General features: G+C 49.9%; 1 protein-coding gene across 1 annotated transcript in view; it reads left to right on the top strand.

Moving 5' to 3' along the window:
- Window positions 1-482: 482 nt before the first annotated feature.
- KCNK12 (potassium two pore domain channel subfamily K member 12) overlaps window positions 483-15406 on the top strand; it is a 35969-nt gene continuing 21045 nt past the window's right edge. The window contains exon 1 of the mRNA XM_090280246.1: window positions 483-1496. Coding sequence (XP_090136372.1) covers window positions 1103-1496 — 394 coding nt within the window. The 5' untranslated portion in view covers window positions 483-1102. The remainder of the gene's footprint in view (window positions 1497-15406) is intronic.

Raw genomic sequence — 15406 nt, 5'->3', positions numbered from 1 at the left:
CGTTCCTCTGTCTCCTCGACTCCTTCTCAAGCGGGATCACCCCCACTCTTCCCAAAGCAGGATCATTTCCTCAGAGGAACCCTCCAAGACCTGGCACTGCGGATGGATCCAGGAAGAAGAAGTGAGCGAGAGGGAACTTAAACTTAGTACGGGAGCCTCAGAAACCCGGTGTCGGGAGACTCGTGTCGCGGCCCCCAGCCCCTGAGACCGGAGGGCACCATCAAATTGAGCAAAGTTTGGCGGCAGCTTGGAGATAAGGGAGGGATTCTGGAGCCGAAGCGCAGTGAGCGGCCGGACCGGGTTCCCCGGCGGTTGGTAGCAAGCCCCACAGTGCCGACACCTGCTTCGATGCCCGCATTCTTGCCGCCAGAATGACCGGGAGGCGGGAGGCGCAGCAGCAGCCCAACTCCCCACCCCTTTCCTCCCTTTCTTACTCCCCCACCCGCACGCCAACACCCCGCCCCAGGCGCTTGTGACTCCGCCTCTCCGTGCCCGGCGGCTCTCCCGCTGAAGCTGGAACGGGAGCGCTTCCCCGGACTCAGCTCGGTTCTGAGGCTCCGAAGCCGACACCGCTAGCTCAGGCCCGGGGGCGGGAACTGGACAGCCCGCACAGCCTGCGCTTGGGAGCTGCCAACCTGGGAATGCCTCATGGGACGCCCCCAGGGGCTCTGTTCGTGCCCTGCTTCCCAGTCCCAGTCCTAGGCGCCCGGGCTCACAGCCCGCCCCGCCCGCAGCTCGCGGCCTGACTGGACAGGAGTATGAGGCCCGGCGCCCCGCGGACGCTGGCCACTGGGCGGCAGGGGCCTAGCTGCAGACCCCCGCGCCCCAGGGCGGCGAGTGGGGAACCGCAGGAGCCGACGAGGCGTCGGGGCGCGGAGAGTAGCGCCCCAGCCCGGGCTCTTGAAGGGCCGCGGGAGCCGTGTGCGGCCTGAGCGCCGAGGAGGAGGTGGAGGCGCCCCACCGCTCGGGTTCTGGGGAGGCGGTGAGGGGCTCTGCGGCGCCCCCGACTACTGGCCACCATCCTCACGTTTCTGTTCCCGCGGGGGGATGTCGCGGCCCGGGCCAAGAGCGCTGCCCCGACCCCCGGGCTGAGCTCCGGACCATGTCCTCCCGAAGCCCCCGGCCCCCGCCCCGCCGCTGCCGCCGCCGCCGCCTGCCGCGCCCCTCCTGCTGCTGCTGCTGCTGCCGCCGATCGCACCTCAACGAGGACACGGGGCGCTTCGTGCTGCTGGCGGCGCTCATCGGCCTCTACCTGGTGGCAGGCGCCACAGTCTTCTCCGCGTTGGAGAGCCCAGGAGAGGCGGAGGCTCGGGCGCGCTGGGGCGCCACGCTGCGCAACTTCAGCGCGGCGCACGGAGTGGCCGAGCCGGAGCTGCTCGCCTTCCTCCGGCACTACGAGGCCGCGTTGGCCGCTGGAGTCCGAGCCGACGCGCTGCGCCCGCGCTGGGACTTTCCCGGCGCCTTCTACTTCGTGGGCACCGTGGTATCCACCATAGGTGAGCGGCACGCCCCGCGCGCGTTTCCTCTCCGCGCCTCTCACCTGCTGCCCTTTTCGTTGCTGGGTAGCAGGGTCCGCGTCCATGAGCTATCCCTCCTCTTCTAATGCCCCATTGCCTACTTTGTTCTTGCCCTCTCCTCTTGGCGCGCGCCCCTCCTCCAGCCACTTCTCTCTCTTAACGGGCTTTCGGTGCAGGAGGTGAGCAGAGAGGCCCATCTCTGGCGCTCACCCAGCGGCGACTCGCCTGGCAGTGCGGCCAAATGGGGAGAACCCTCATCCAGGCGCCGCGCAGACTCGGGGGCCGCCTGCGCTCCAGTACTTGCCAGCTGCATGACTGAACCTCTGTGCCACTCAGTTTTTTCCTCTATAAAAGGACTTGTGAGCATATGTGTCAAGGGCCTTCTGCTTCCCTCCTATTTCTCACGTCCTCTCGGCTTCCTCACACAAATTATTTGGAAAGCCCCATTCTCTCTCCACTCACGGCATTTTTATCTCTTATCGATCATTTAAAAAAAATTTTCCATGCGTTCTCCCCGCAGCATCCTCTAACTCAAGGGAGTGCGACCACTTTCCCCGGAATCTCTTTCCTAGATCCTCTTCCCATCTGCTTCTCCTAGTGTCTACACCGTCCCCTCTTCAAAGAAAAGCCCGTGGGAGTTGGAGGCCAGTACTTCAGCTGCTCTTGTTCTGGTACCCCCTTGGTTTTCGCCCCCTCCTCCATCCCCCCTTTCCCTTTAATTTCTTGACCTCTCTTCTTTGTTACCTTGCCATTTTTTTCCAACCAGTAGTGGCACCAAAGGGTAACTTGGGCCAAGTGGGGTTAAGTATTTTTATACTTTCCGTCATCCCTTCTCTTTTTGGTGTAAATATTTCATGGCTTCACAATCCTACAAAAAAAAAAAAAAAAAGCTTTGTAAATACTCGTTGAAGCTGCTCTCTCCACTACCCCCACTCCCCCACCTCTGAGCCTCTTCCCTAGAGATCCTGGAGGCACCACTGCTCCCCACTTCACCTCTACCCTCTCTTCTCCTCCCACCCACTCTCCCCATCCCCCTTTCTCCCTGGGCCCTGAGTGTCACATGAAACAGACCCCCTCCCCAGTTACTGTACAGAGTGCAGAATAAACACAAGATTTTCACTTTGGCAACATTTTGTGAGTTTCCCATCCACTCCTGCTTGGAGTCCCAGGGTGGGAGAAGGCACTTGGCTGTTTAGACTTCTAGTCACCCCAAGGCTGGTGTTAGTTTTGGAGGAGGAGGCTGGACTCGCTGGGCTGAGAAGTGAGGGGTTTCATAGACAGGCCTTCCACGGGTGGGTTCTGGTCTGGCTTGGCAGGCCGGCTTAGAGACAGGGGCATGGACTAACTGACCAGCGTGAGCCATCACAGATGGCTGCTGGGAGGCAGAGAGAAAGACTGCATACATGTGCAGGGTATGGGCAGCTAGAGACGTCTCTCTGGGTGTATATGTATACTTTACTAAAGGGCTTCCTTTCCTTCAATGATTTTTAATGTGTCATGCTTGATCTGATTATTTTAAATTAAAAAAGACAAATACAGCCTCATTCCAAAGCACAAATTGGATAAGAATACCCTTTAAAAGCTATATCATGTTGTTATGGTGATTGAAAATATAAAATGACCCCCTCAAAAAACCCCTTTGAAGAGCTGCATTAAGTTGCTATAGCAACTAGAGGTTTGTTTTTTTTTTTTAAAGTGCTTTAAAAGTACTAAGGATGTTTAGTCCTGAAGGATGACATCATGTGTTCATAGCTCATTATTGATTTAGGCTCTTCCTTTTGTTAACACAGCTTTTCTACGTAGATGCACACCTGTGCACATATTGGGAGGTCACAGCATTTCTCTCCCAGTGACAAAGGAAAAGGTATTAGCAGTACCCTCTTCACCTTTGGGCTGTGAGTTCATATAGACAGGGCACCATTCCAGTGACCTGTTGTCTCTGTGCCTCTTTGATGAGCTCCCATCAATTTGTTCATTCACTGCCCAACCATAGCTTCTAAAGCTTCTCTCAGCTCTTTGCACAAAACTCAAGGCAGTGTGTTGGCAAATTGTTCCAAGCCCCAGCCTTAAATCTACTGGCAGCGATGGCTGTTCTTTAGTCAAGCGGAAAAGAGCTATGTTCTCTTTCTTGATTTGTGTTTTCTGGATGTAGGCAAGCAGTGTAGGAGGGCTACACTGAAGCATGTGGTTGTGTTACGAATGACCCAACACATTTTTTTTCCCAAAATCTGCTACAGAAAAACATTAATCTCTGAGAGGAACTGCACTCAGGGGCCATAACCAGCCTGTGGACAGATCAGTATTGAACTAGCCCCTGGCAGGGGTGCCAAGATAGCAGCAGGAGTAGCAGGATCTCTGTTAGTTATCCACCTGCTGATATAGTCTAGGGCAGTGGTTCAAATTGGTCAGATAAGTTCTGTTGAGTCCCAAAGTAGCAGGATTGGCATTTCAGCCTTCTCTTGTAAAATGTGCTTGGATGAGATTTAAGTAAAGACCTACTTATGTTAGTTTCTCTTCTGCTTACATAGTTCTTTCCCCTTAAATGTCCTGAGTCTTCAGAAACAATAATTACTGTTGTGGTGCTTTTGTGGATTCAGCAGCTCAGGGAGCTGAAACTAAGTCCAAAGTGGACTTAGGATTCTCTATTTGCTACCTTATTCAGTGAAGAGGAAAATTAGTATGCACAGTTTTATTTGATCAGTGAATATCACAGTGTAAATGGTCCATGCAGCAGTGTGAACTTTGTGTGTGAGTGTGTGTTGTGCAGGCCCAGCTAAGTGATTCATCTAGACTTCAGTATAAAAACCCTTCCTTCATTCATTCCATAAATATGATGTAGTGTGCATGCCAGGCCCGATGTTATGTTTTGAACAGTTAAAGCTTATTCTACAAGGCAAAGGTTAAAAAGCATGTGTCAACATGGGCCATTGGAGCACAGCATTTCTGGGCGGCATATCTTGGCTATCCTTACTAAAGATGATTAGAATAAGGAAGGGCACAGAATGTTAAGGGACTTCTCTCAGGTCACAGTTAATTATGTGTTCAGCTGGGTCCAGAATCCAAGTTATGCAGTATTTGTTCTACCAATTTCATGCATATAATTGGGGGGCATATCCTTGTTTGAGATGAATTATTTAATAACGTGTGTGTGTGTGTGTGTGTGTGTGTGTGTGTGTGTGTGTGTTTAGGGGAGGGAAAGAAGGGACAGGAATGGGTCTTCAGCTAGAGGAAGACTTAGAAGAAAAGTTCAGGTATGACTATGAGTACCAAGGGTTAGATGGAACATCATGATGAGATGAAATGTTTGTCCTGACATTTGGCTTGAACAGGGTTCCAGAGCTAGGCAGTTTGCAACTGTATAGACACATGTGTGTGTCCACATGGCACAGACCCTATGAGAACATTGTCAGTTATTGTTCAGCAGTAGCTAATACTATATAGAAAGTTGATCTGAATAGCTCAAGCAAAATAAAACACTTTGTGGTCTAAATTATTCATAGTGATTGCTTTCACAGAACTGAAATCCTGGGTAATTATTATTTCTTCCACTTATACTATGTCTTATATTCCCAAGGGGTTGAAATCGAGTTTGTTTTAATATGAATGGATACATTTATTTATCTTCTATTTAACAAAATGAAAGGAAAGCATAACCTATCATAGATGCATGTGTGGCCTTTGGCATGTCATTAACTGCATGCCCCATGACTACATGAACTCCTGAAGATAGATGGTGGCTTGTGTTCTCTTAGTACTAAGCAATATTCCTGGAGGCAGGGCTCTAGCTCTAAGATATTTAAACAATCCAAAGAGTATTAATCCATCACTTGACATCCTGAAGGATGTTATATTGGCTTACTTTGAAAAGATTAAAAGGAAATTTTTTCCATTGGGGTTTTAATTATGCAACTGCTGTCAGATTTACACATAGGGAAGAACATATTTAAGTCCTTCTCAAATGGCAGCTTGATATGAACAGAAATATTTTTGCTTCCTTTTATTAGGTTTTCTGGCAGCATATTTCAGCTGTGAAGCTAAAACCATGGCTCCATAGACGGGATGGTGTAGGTATGAGACTTGTCACTTTCAGCACTGCATAATTTAGCTTGCTACTTTCAGAATTAGGCACACAATTATTCAATGGTGAGATTAGTAACAAATCCTAACTTTTTTCCTATTTTTTTAAACGTGGATTTAAAAAAATATTTTTGCTTCAAAGGAAACATTGTAAGCCCAAAATGTCACTACCGCATTTACATTGGACTTTGTTCTAACATGTATGTAATCCAGCTGGAAGTGGTTCAGGAGTGAAATACATTACCCAGAAGAAGAGAAGCACCTTTCCTGGTTTACTTCCCTCATCACCTATATTTTTATTTAAAGTTGATACTATGACAACTTTGAAGGACATTAAGGGGGAAAAATGTAGCGTTAGATTGTTTTGTAGCTCTAGCTGGAGAGCAGGAAATGCATTCTCATTCATTGCTCCATCCTCAGCCCCCAGCACTGGACCCAGCACATAGTAAACATGCAATAATTATTTATTCAATGAATAAGACAACAAGTCACTCATCATCCAACTTCCCTAACCCATCTCTTCATTTTTGTAGAATCCTCTGCAGTTCTTTGTCATACCTTTTGTAGGAAAAGGAAGGAAACTAACGGATTTGTGCCGAGTTCTTAAAAATTTTTTTAAAGATTTTATTTATTTATTTTTAGAGAGAGGGCAAGGGAGGGAGAAAGAGAGGGAGAGAAAACATTGATGTGTGGTTGCCTTTTGCACTCCCCCAGCTGGGGACCTGGCCCACAACCCAGGCATGTGCCCTGACTGGGAATTGAACCAGCAACCCTTTGGTTTGCAGGCCAGCATTTAACCACTGAGCCACACCAGCCAGAGCTTAAAAAAAAGAAAGAAAGAAAATTTAATGGGAGATTTTAAAAAATTTATTGATTTTTAGAGAAAGAGAAACATCAATTTGTTGTTCCACTTATTTATGCATTCATTGGTTGATTTTGATAGGTGCCCTAACCAGGGATTGGGATGACGCTCAAAACAATTGAGGTACTCAGCCAGGGCCCTGAGTTGTTAAAATTTTATCATCAATGTTCCCATGTTTCCACATAGCCTTCACATACTAATTTTAATGGGTGTATAATACATATTCCATTTCATTGATGTTCAGTAATTTACTGCCCCTATTGCTGAGGAGCTGGGTGGTTCCCTTGGACCTATTTTTAGTAATGCCACAGTGATCATCTTTATGCAGGTGGCCTTTTCTTTCCGTAATACCTCCTTAGGTTGAAGTCCCAGCAGGAAAATTGCTGAGTCAATGGATACTGCTCTCTTCATAACTCCCGTGGCCAGTCCCTTTGAAGTGAGGGACTTTCTGGTCTCTCCCAAACTGAGCCTATACCTCTACAAAGCCTAGCAGAGACTGGACAGTTACCCAGCTAAATGTTTCATGGGAACAGGCCACGGATCCACTTCGTTCTCTTCAGGACTGCCCTCAGTCCCAGGGGCTGAGCTGCCCCCCATTCCACTCCATCCCCAGCAAGGCTGTGGCTTCAGCATCTTCAGCCTCCCATGCTTTAATGCTGCATTTGGGAAGTTTTGGGTGAGTGGAGAAGGGCAGGAAGGAGCAACAGACTGGAGCAGCTTCCAGGCCAACAAAAATTGAAAGAGAAAGGTACCAAGACTCTCTTTCCTCCTGTCTCCTGTGCTTCCAGAATAGTCTGCTCCTACTCCTGGGTCAAGCCAGCTGAGGGAAAGCATTTTCCCTCTGTCCTGACAGTGCCCAGGCGCCCCAGCCTGGAACAGCCTGGAATTGTGCCACATGGAGCAAAGATGTACTCCTAGCGTGTTCTAGCTGCATAGTGCTGTAGAAATCCTCCAGAAATGTCCCCAAGCACTTAGACCATTTTGTCAACAAAAGCCAGCACACAGCCCATTCAGAAACCAGATGGGAGCAGGGTGCTCTAAGTGGAGGTAGGGGCCAGAGGGGGAGAGGTTGCCCAAGGTTACCTAACAAGTCAGAGGGCATTTGCTGCAATCGGAGCTTACCCAGAACTTCCCTGTGTGGATTCTGAGGTCCTTGACCTCAAGGCTTGAGCTCTCACTCTGCCCTGGAAGAGTGTCCTGAATACATCTCAGTCTCTCAATTCTCTCTCTCTCTCTCTCTCTCTCTCTCTCTCTCTCTCTCTCTCTCTCTCTCTCTCTCCCACACACACACACACACACACCACTTCCCCAAATGGTGGGATAAGTACAGAACCAGACCCAGCTATGGTTCTTCTGAGCAGGCCCTAGGTGTCCCAGCAGGGGTGGGCATTAAGCTGGACCACCAGGAGAAGGGGGAGGAGCTTGTAGACAGGAGGTAGGGCATCTGAGGAGCAGCAGGTCAAGTGCCTTGGAGGTGTCCTCCAGGGAAAACCTCCTGCTTCACCTTAAGGCAGTGGCAGAGGCTTTGGTTTGTTTGAAAGTGGAGTTCAGTGGTCCCACTACCCCTTCAACTGCAGTGGGACTCTCCTTGCCATTGTGTGGCTGCCTCAGATTTAGAGGAGCTGGGAGACAGGGCAAAAGACCACCGTGTCCCTGTGATTACCCACACCCTGGGTCTCCCTCAGTCTTCTGGCCCTCCCTTGGCTTCTACCCAGCTCCACTGACTTTCTCAGGATCCAGGGCTGGGACAGGGGCTGCCAGTCAGCAAACCAGAATGTTGGGGGGAAGTGGGGAGAGCTGAGGTGAGCACATTGGGCAGTCTTGGCCTCTGACCTCACCCAGAGCAGTGGTGGGACTTTTATGGAGGGAAGGTTGGGAAGGAGAGGGTCTTGAAGCTATGAAGTCATAAGGCTTTCCGCAGGATGGAGAAGAGCCCTTGCACAGTACAGGGGAGGTTCTGGGAGAGAGTGGAAAGAGAACCGAAGTCCTTCACGCACACCCCAAGCCAGCTCTTGGCTGCCACCATTGCTGTTAGGCTCTGGCCCCAGAAGTTCTATCCTAAACCCTGCCATTCCCTAGCCAGCCACCAGGTCTAGATCTTCTTCAGGGGAATCTAGGCTTCCTCTGCTATCCGCCTGTGGTTTTGTTGGAGGATGTTCTGGACCCTGTCTGTGTCACTTCCTCCCTGGGCTTGGATTCCAGCCCCAACTCTGCCACTTACAGGCTGTGTGCTGTTGGTGAGTGGACGTACCTGTCCTCACCTGGGTTTCTTCTGCAAAGTGAGGATGACAATGGCTCCTGCCCCAGGGGGTAACTTTAAGGACTGAATGAGCTAATCCATGCACAGTGCCTGCCAAACTTTAGTAAGCATCAGCCGCTCAGAGCTAGGCTAGCCCTGTTGGTGAACCCTGCACCGCCCCACTGCACAGGATGCAAACCGAGGCACTGCTCATCACCCTGCAGCTGCCTGGCCATGCCACTCTGTGCACAGCCCTCTGGGTCTCGGCCACCCCTGCAGTGTGGCATCTGCTGCTCTCTCACTGTCCTCTGTCTCTGGGGCATCTTGCTGTCCTATGCTGTTTGTTACATAACTGGCCTGGGAGGGTGCTTTTAAAAATGCATTTTCTTTGGTTCATCAACTAGAATGTCTTAATAATGCCTCATATATGTGTACTCTTCTATTTCTCTAAAGAACATATTTAAAAGAGTTGAATGAGTGATTGAGTGGTGGGTTCCGCCAGTGTCCCCCCTGCTTCTCTGTACCCCACTCCCAGAATAGCCCTGGGAAGCCACCCCCTGCCCACCCTCCTGTTTTCCAGGTGGGCTGGGGCCTCTGAGCTGTGCTTTGACTTAAGGGGAGGTTGCGGAGCTGAGACCAGCAGAGAAGCCAGAGGTGGCCAAGGCCAGGCCCTGTCACACACCACTGAGGTAGATCTGGTGTCGGGACTGCAGTGGAGGTTGCTGGGGAATGGCACTGTGGCAAACAGCCTCATTGTGATGGGAGCCAAGGTCCTGGCCCAGGCTCCAGGCCCAGACTTCACCCTGCCTACTTCGTCCTGGCGCTACTACAGCTCCCAGACAAAGGTCTCCTGAGGGGGGCAAAAGAGGGGAGGCTGTAGAGTCTATCAGTATCTCCCCTCTCCAGACTCCACCATGCCAGCAGCAGGGCCTTTGTTTTTGCGAGCAGGAGGAATGACCAAAGCATCAGTGGTCTCACTGATTGTTTCCCACACACACGTGTGTGTTTTCTGCTTGCCAGTTTACTGTGTATTCACCTGTGTTTACTCAGGAACCTCCCCAAAACCCTGGGATAGCAATGGGGATTCTATTATCCCATTTCACAGATGAGGAGATAGACTCAGAGAGGTTAAGTGACCTGCCTGGGGTCACACAGCAAGTGAGGCAATGCCAGGATATAGGATTCAGGATGCCCAGCATCCTCTCTGCTGCCCCTGAACATTACCACAGAGGGGGCAGAATCACAGCCCAGTCAGGTCTGCTGGCTGGGAGGGGTGGAGGAGAATATGAGGGTGTGAAATGAGGGCTCAGGCACAGTTTAGAGACTTGAATATGGCTGTGCTGTGCGCCTTGCAGTCCCAACAACTAGACTGAATTGAATGCTGTCTTCTTTCCATCCTTTACAACCCTGCCCCTCTGCGTGAGGGAGGCTGCCAGGCAGACGAGAGAGGCTGGAAGAGTATGGTGCTCTGTGCAGGGCTCACTGGAGCTCTGCAGCCTGTGTTGAAGTGAGCTTCGGAGGCCCATTGCACCAAGCTTTTGCCCAGAGAAGGGACCCCGTGACTCAAGAGCTCTTAGCCTTGCATCGGGGATAGCAGCAACAGACATGGAGAGGCAGGAACAGAGAACCAAATAACCAAAGGTCTGCACTGGAGCACACTAACCAGGAAAGTCTGGGGACACAGCCAGCTCAGACCTGGGCCTCCCAATGGCCAGCTAGTTTGTGAGAGACCTTGCCCAAGGTCATGTCCTACAGGCACACCTGCCCAGATGTTAGAGGAATGCATGAAACCAAGCACTTGCCAGTGCACCCCCCTTGCTAATCACTCAACTTCTGGACATACCCCCCCCTTCACTCCAACCCCTCCTAGCCAGCTCCATAGCCCCCACCCCTAACCTTTGTGCATTTTAAGCTGCCAGGCCATTGTTCATGCTGTTCTCTCCTCTTGGAATGCCCTTCGCTTTCTCTCCATCTTCTACTGGGTGAACTTGATCTTCAAAGCTCAGCTCAAATGGGGCCACTAGAGAGAGACCTTCAATGAAGTCCCTCTTACTGCCCCCAGACTTATAGTGATTATTTGCTTCTATGCCAGTTTCCCTGGCAATCACACGCCTCTGTTCAGTGGGGTATGGTGTGTCAACAGCTGGCGCAGGACCCAGCACATAGTGGGTGTCAGAAATTCCTGTCCTTTCTTCCTCTTCCAGGTCAGTAGCTGCATCTCAGTAGTGTGTGTCACTGCCACAGTTGATAACAGTGATAGCCATAATGGCAGCAGCCATGCACTGAATGACGACTGTGAAGTGGGCCCTGTGTCTGGACATGGAGATAATTAAAGCAAAGAGGTAGTTTCTGTAAACCATGGAGCATAATGCTTGGCACAAAGTGGTAATTAATCAATGTATGTTGAATGGATGAAATAAACAAATGGGTGTGATTGCTGGAAATAATTTTTAAAAGAATGGAAAAGGCTGGGCCCAGGCTGGGCTCCAAGAACCTCCCAGCACCTCGCTCTCCCTCTGGGCCCCTGGTTCCAGAGGGGCTGTGAACCAGCCCCTCTGCTGGACAGTTAGTTGATTTAACGATCCTTCAGCTGCTGGCAGGTGCACAGCAAGCAGCCAGCTCATTCTGGCTCGGGCTTCCCTGGCTGACAATGCTGTCTCCGTGGCTCTCTGAGTCAGCTTGGTCCTTGTCCCACCCTACCTGGGGCCAAGCAGAATCCTTGCAGTGAAACCAAGCCAGTTGATTCTGAGCCTCAGCCCCTATCACCCCAGAAGTGGTGGGAAAAGTCCTGAAAAAGGAGGTCCCAGCTCTCCCACCAACTCAGATTTCCCCAGTGGTCTCGGCCTCAGCCTCCAGCCCTAAGAAGCCTGCTAAGTTCCACCTCTTAGCCTAGTAGTTCCACCTTGTCCACCACCTGTCCATGGCATACCCCTTAGAAACCAGATGTTAACTCACAAATTGGACAGAAGTTTTATTACTAGCTACACACAATTCCACAAACCAGGAAACACCACCTCCACCCACGCAACCCAGCACCATCACAATGCCTCCAAAAATACTTGGGGAGGCTTTCATTGGAATCGGGTGTCCCTGCTTTCTGGAAAGTTACAGTTGAGATCAACACAAACTCCGAATCCCACTCCGCGTGACTTCTTCCCAGTCCTTTCCAAATGGCCACGATCTCATTCCTGGCTGCCAAGTGTTCTGAATTCTGAGCTGCTAACACCAGGACCTGCCAGAAATGCTGCAGGGACTGCCCAGGCCATGAGGGAAAGGAAAACACAAAACTCTGCCCATGCTGAGCTGGTTGGCATTTCCTATGTGGGCAGGGTGCATTTTGGAGACCATGCAGTTTCTGATTATTGGACTCTATTTTTAAATGGAGGTTGAGGAAGGAAAGCTGAGGTGGCACATGAGCCAGTTCTGAGGGAGGTCCGGAAGCCCTGGGCGCAAGGCAGGAACGAGGATCCTGCCTTTGTGAGCCCTGAAGTGGAACTGCAGCACCTGGTCCTCCCAGCATCCAGGGGCCTGGCTCTTCTTGTTCCTCCTGTATCTCCCAGTGCCTGGCACAGGGCTTGGTATATGCAAGGGGCTCCAGGAATTTTTGTGGAAAGAATGTTTGTTTCCCAGATTCTCAACTCTCCCTCGGCACTAGCTTAAGAAGTAAAATATAAAAATCCCCATTTACACATCAGATGATGATTCACTTTGAAAAAAAGGCTTTGGTTTGCGGAAGAATTCACTGCAGGGCTTCCGTCAGTAGCCAGGCACCCAAGTGCATGTAAAGCGGGATGCAACACGCAACCGGTGTGTCAGAAACCCAGCAGCTGCCTCAAGCCCCCTTGACTGCCATCGCCACCTTCGCACAAACCTTGATTCCCTAAGGCAGCACAGTGCCTAATGTCAAGGGATTGTGGTCTCATTAGTAAGCAATATACATGACCCGGCAGGCAATTTAGAAGCAGGTACGACAAAAGCTAGGGTAGGCGAAGTGCCCTGGTCTGACTGGAGCTGGCCAGGCAGCTGGAGAGGTCCCTCAGACTGGAGTGTATGCCTAATGCAGCGTGCCATACAGAGGCCAGGCAGGTGGGTATTGTTCATGCTCCATTTTAAAAGGGAACACGTCTGCATCACCAAGGGACAGATTGCAGTGTGATATAGCAGTTAGGAAGAAGAGGTGCTGGGGCCTGGTTCTGGGTTTGAATTTCAACTCTCATGGGTGATCAGGGTTGTCAGAGCATGTCTCCTGCTCATTCACTGGAGAAGTCGGGCTCTCTGCCTTCCCCTCTGCCCCTTGCCAGTCTCCCACACATGACCCATCCAGGACATGGCGCTCAAGTTCTTTGACCATCTCATCTACAACAATGTTCTCTTTGCCACTCCAGGAGGTACATCGCTCTACCTGTGTCCTTGCTGTGACCAGTAACTGCACTACCTTCAGAGTTTTGGATTCCAAACACCTCTCTTTCTGACCGCCCACCTCCCATCCCTCTAGCTCTCCAAGGTCCCAATCCTTGGACCTCAAGACCTGCAGTTTCCTACTTTTATGTTTCTGTCATCTTTTGGGGGCCCTCGGTTCTTTTCTAATTCAACTTAGATTTACTCTATTTCCCCTGCACGGACCCTCAACTTCCTTGCCCTTCTCTCCTGTGCTACACCCCTGTCCCTACTCTGCCACCATCAAAACGCCAGCTTCCCACCTATTCCTCACCTGCACTCAAGCTACTGAATGTGGCTGGAGTAACCCATGCAAAGAGGCTGACTAAAATCAGTGACCCTGAGTGCCAGCTGGATGCTCCAACTGGCAGGCCCTCCTACTACCTTCCTACTGTGTACCCCCTCTTTCCACCTCCAACCTCCTGTACATTCTCTGCTCATACTTCATTGAGAAAATAAAACTAATCAGACAAGGACTCTTCACACCCCCATATCCACTTATCACGTTAAGTGGTTTCTCTCTTATGACAGCAGATGAATTGTCCATTTTCAAATGGCTGCATCACGGGGTCCCATCCCCCTAACTTTCTCAAGGACTCTGTTCTTGTCCTTGCCCACCTCCCATGCCTTGTTAATTTGTCCTCCATTGGTATGCAAACATGTTGGTTTTTTTTTCTTCTTAACAGAACCCTCTTAACCTCTGCATCACCCTCCAGCTACCTCCCCATTTCTCTGCTTTCCTTTACAGGAAAACTTCTCATAAGATTAGTCAAGGTCTCCCTTCCTCCCCTCCTTCTCTCCTGGATCCACATCAATCAAGAGTTCACCCCAGCCCTGACTAGTGTGGCTCAGTTGGTTGAGTGTTGTCCGCAAAATCAAAATTTGCCAGTTTGATTCCTGGTCAGGGCACACACCTGGTCAGGTATGTTTGAGAGGCAACTGATTGATGTTTCTCTCTCACATCGAGGTTTCTCTCTGTTCCCTCTCTTTAAAAATAATTAAATAAATCCCTGGCTGCTGTGGCTCAGTGGATTGAGCATCAGCCTGCGAGCCAAGTGTCTCTGGTTCGATTCCCAGTCAGGGCATGACTAGGAATGCCATGACTAGGTTGCATGTCACGTCCCCAGTTGGGGGCACAAGTGAGAGGCAACCACACAGTGATATTTCTCTCCCTCTCTTCCCCCTTTCCCCTCTCTCTAAAAATAAATAAATACATAAATAAACAAACAAATTATTTTTTAAAAATAATTAAATAAAAAAAATATTTTTAAGGAAAATGTTAGAAAAAACATAAGTGCCCCCTACCTTTCCACTAAGCCTGCTCCTGTGAAGTCCCTCATGGCCTCCTTCCTGCAAATTCAGTGGTGACTTTCCTGTTCTTACCTTCTCAGCACCTCAGTAACATTTGACGCAACTAACCATTCCTCCTCCTTGAAATCTACTTTCCTATTGGCTTCCGGGACACCATACTCCCCTTCATCCTCACTGGCCGCTGTCCTCAGTTTCCTTTGCTGGACTCCCCCTCTCTGTAACCTCATTGTGGAAGGGTCCCATGCTTATTCCTCTGACTCTCCTTGGGGATGAGAGGGACAACTTTTTTTTCTCTGCCCTCTTAGGTTCCATTTTTGGGGTCCTGCCAATTAAACTGACAAAAGTCAGAGTAACAGGAAAAGGTTTTATTATGTGTATATGGAGGCTTTTATAGAAAAGAGTTGAATATCCAAAGAAGCAGTTGGGCCAGGGGCTTGTCCGCCAGCTTAACAAAGAGGAATACATTGTGGAGGAGTAATAAGACAAAGGAGAAGGGGTTTGAGCTCTTAGCAGTGGAAAATTGTGGAAGGTAGATATATAGGGAAACTAATAAAAGATAAGGGTTATTTTAGTAAGGTTTGTTTTTCACATTTAATCTCATGTATTCTCAGGGTGATTAAGAGTTGTTTTCTTCTTTTTGGTACAGTTGAAGGGAGGGGAACATCTTTACAAAGAAAAAGTTACCCCCTACATTTAGGCAGACAGGGGAAGAGTAGAAAGCTTTTCCTGTATCTGCTGTTTTTCCACTGCCTTCGGCTCAAAATAATGCTTATGCCAAAGCTGTATGTTTTAGGTTGGCACACTCTGCTCCCTTCAAACCCATGATTTTAAGTCCATCTATCTGCTAATGACTTCCAGGTGAATAACCCCAATCCTCCTCACTCAGCTTCAAGACCATGGATCCAGCTGCCTGCTTGATGTGTTCATGTAGGTGTCTAATGCATGTCAAAACTAAAAAGATCA

This window comes from Furipterus horrens, unplaced genomic scaffold (genome assembly GCF_987537825.1).
Source record: "Furipterus horrens unplaced genomic scaffold, mFurHor1.1.pri manual_scaffold_6, whole genome shotgun sequence".
Lineage (NCBI taxonomy): Eukaryota > Metazoa > Chordata > Mammalia > Chiroptera > Furipteridae > Furipterus > Furipterus horrens.
The sequence above is the reverse complement of the archived record's forward strand: the minus strand, read 5'-3'. Positions and strand labels throughout refer to the sequence as shown.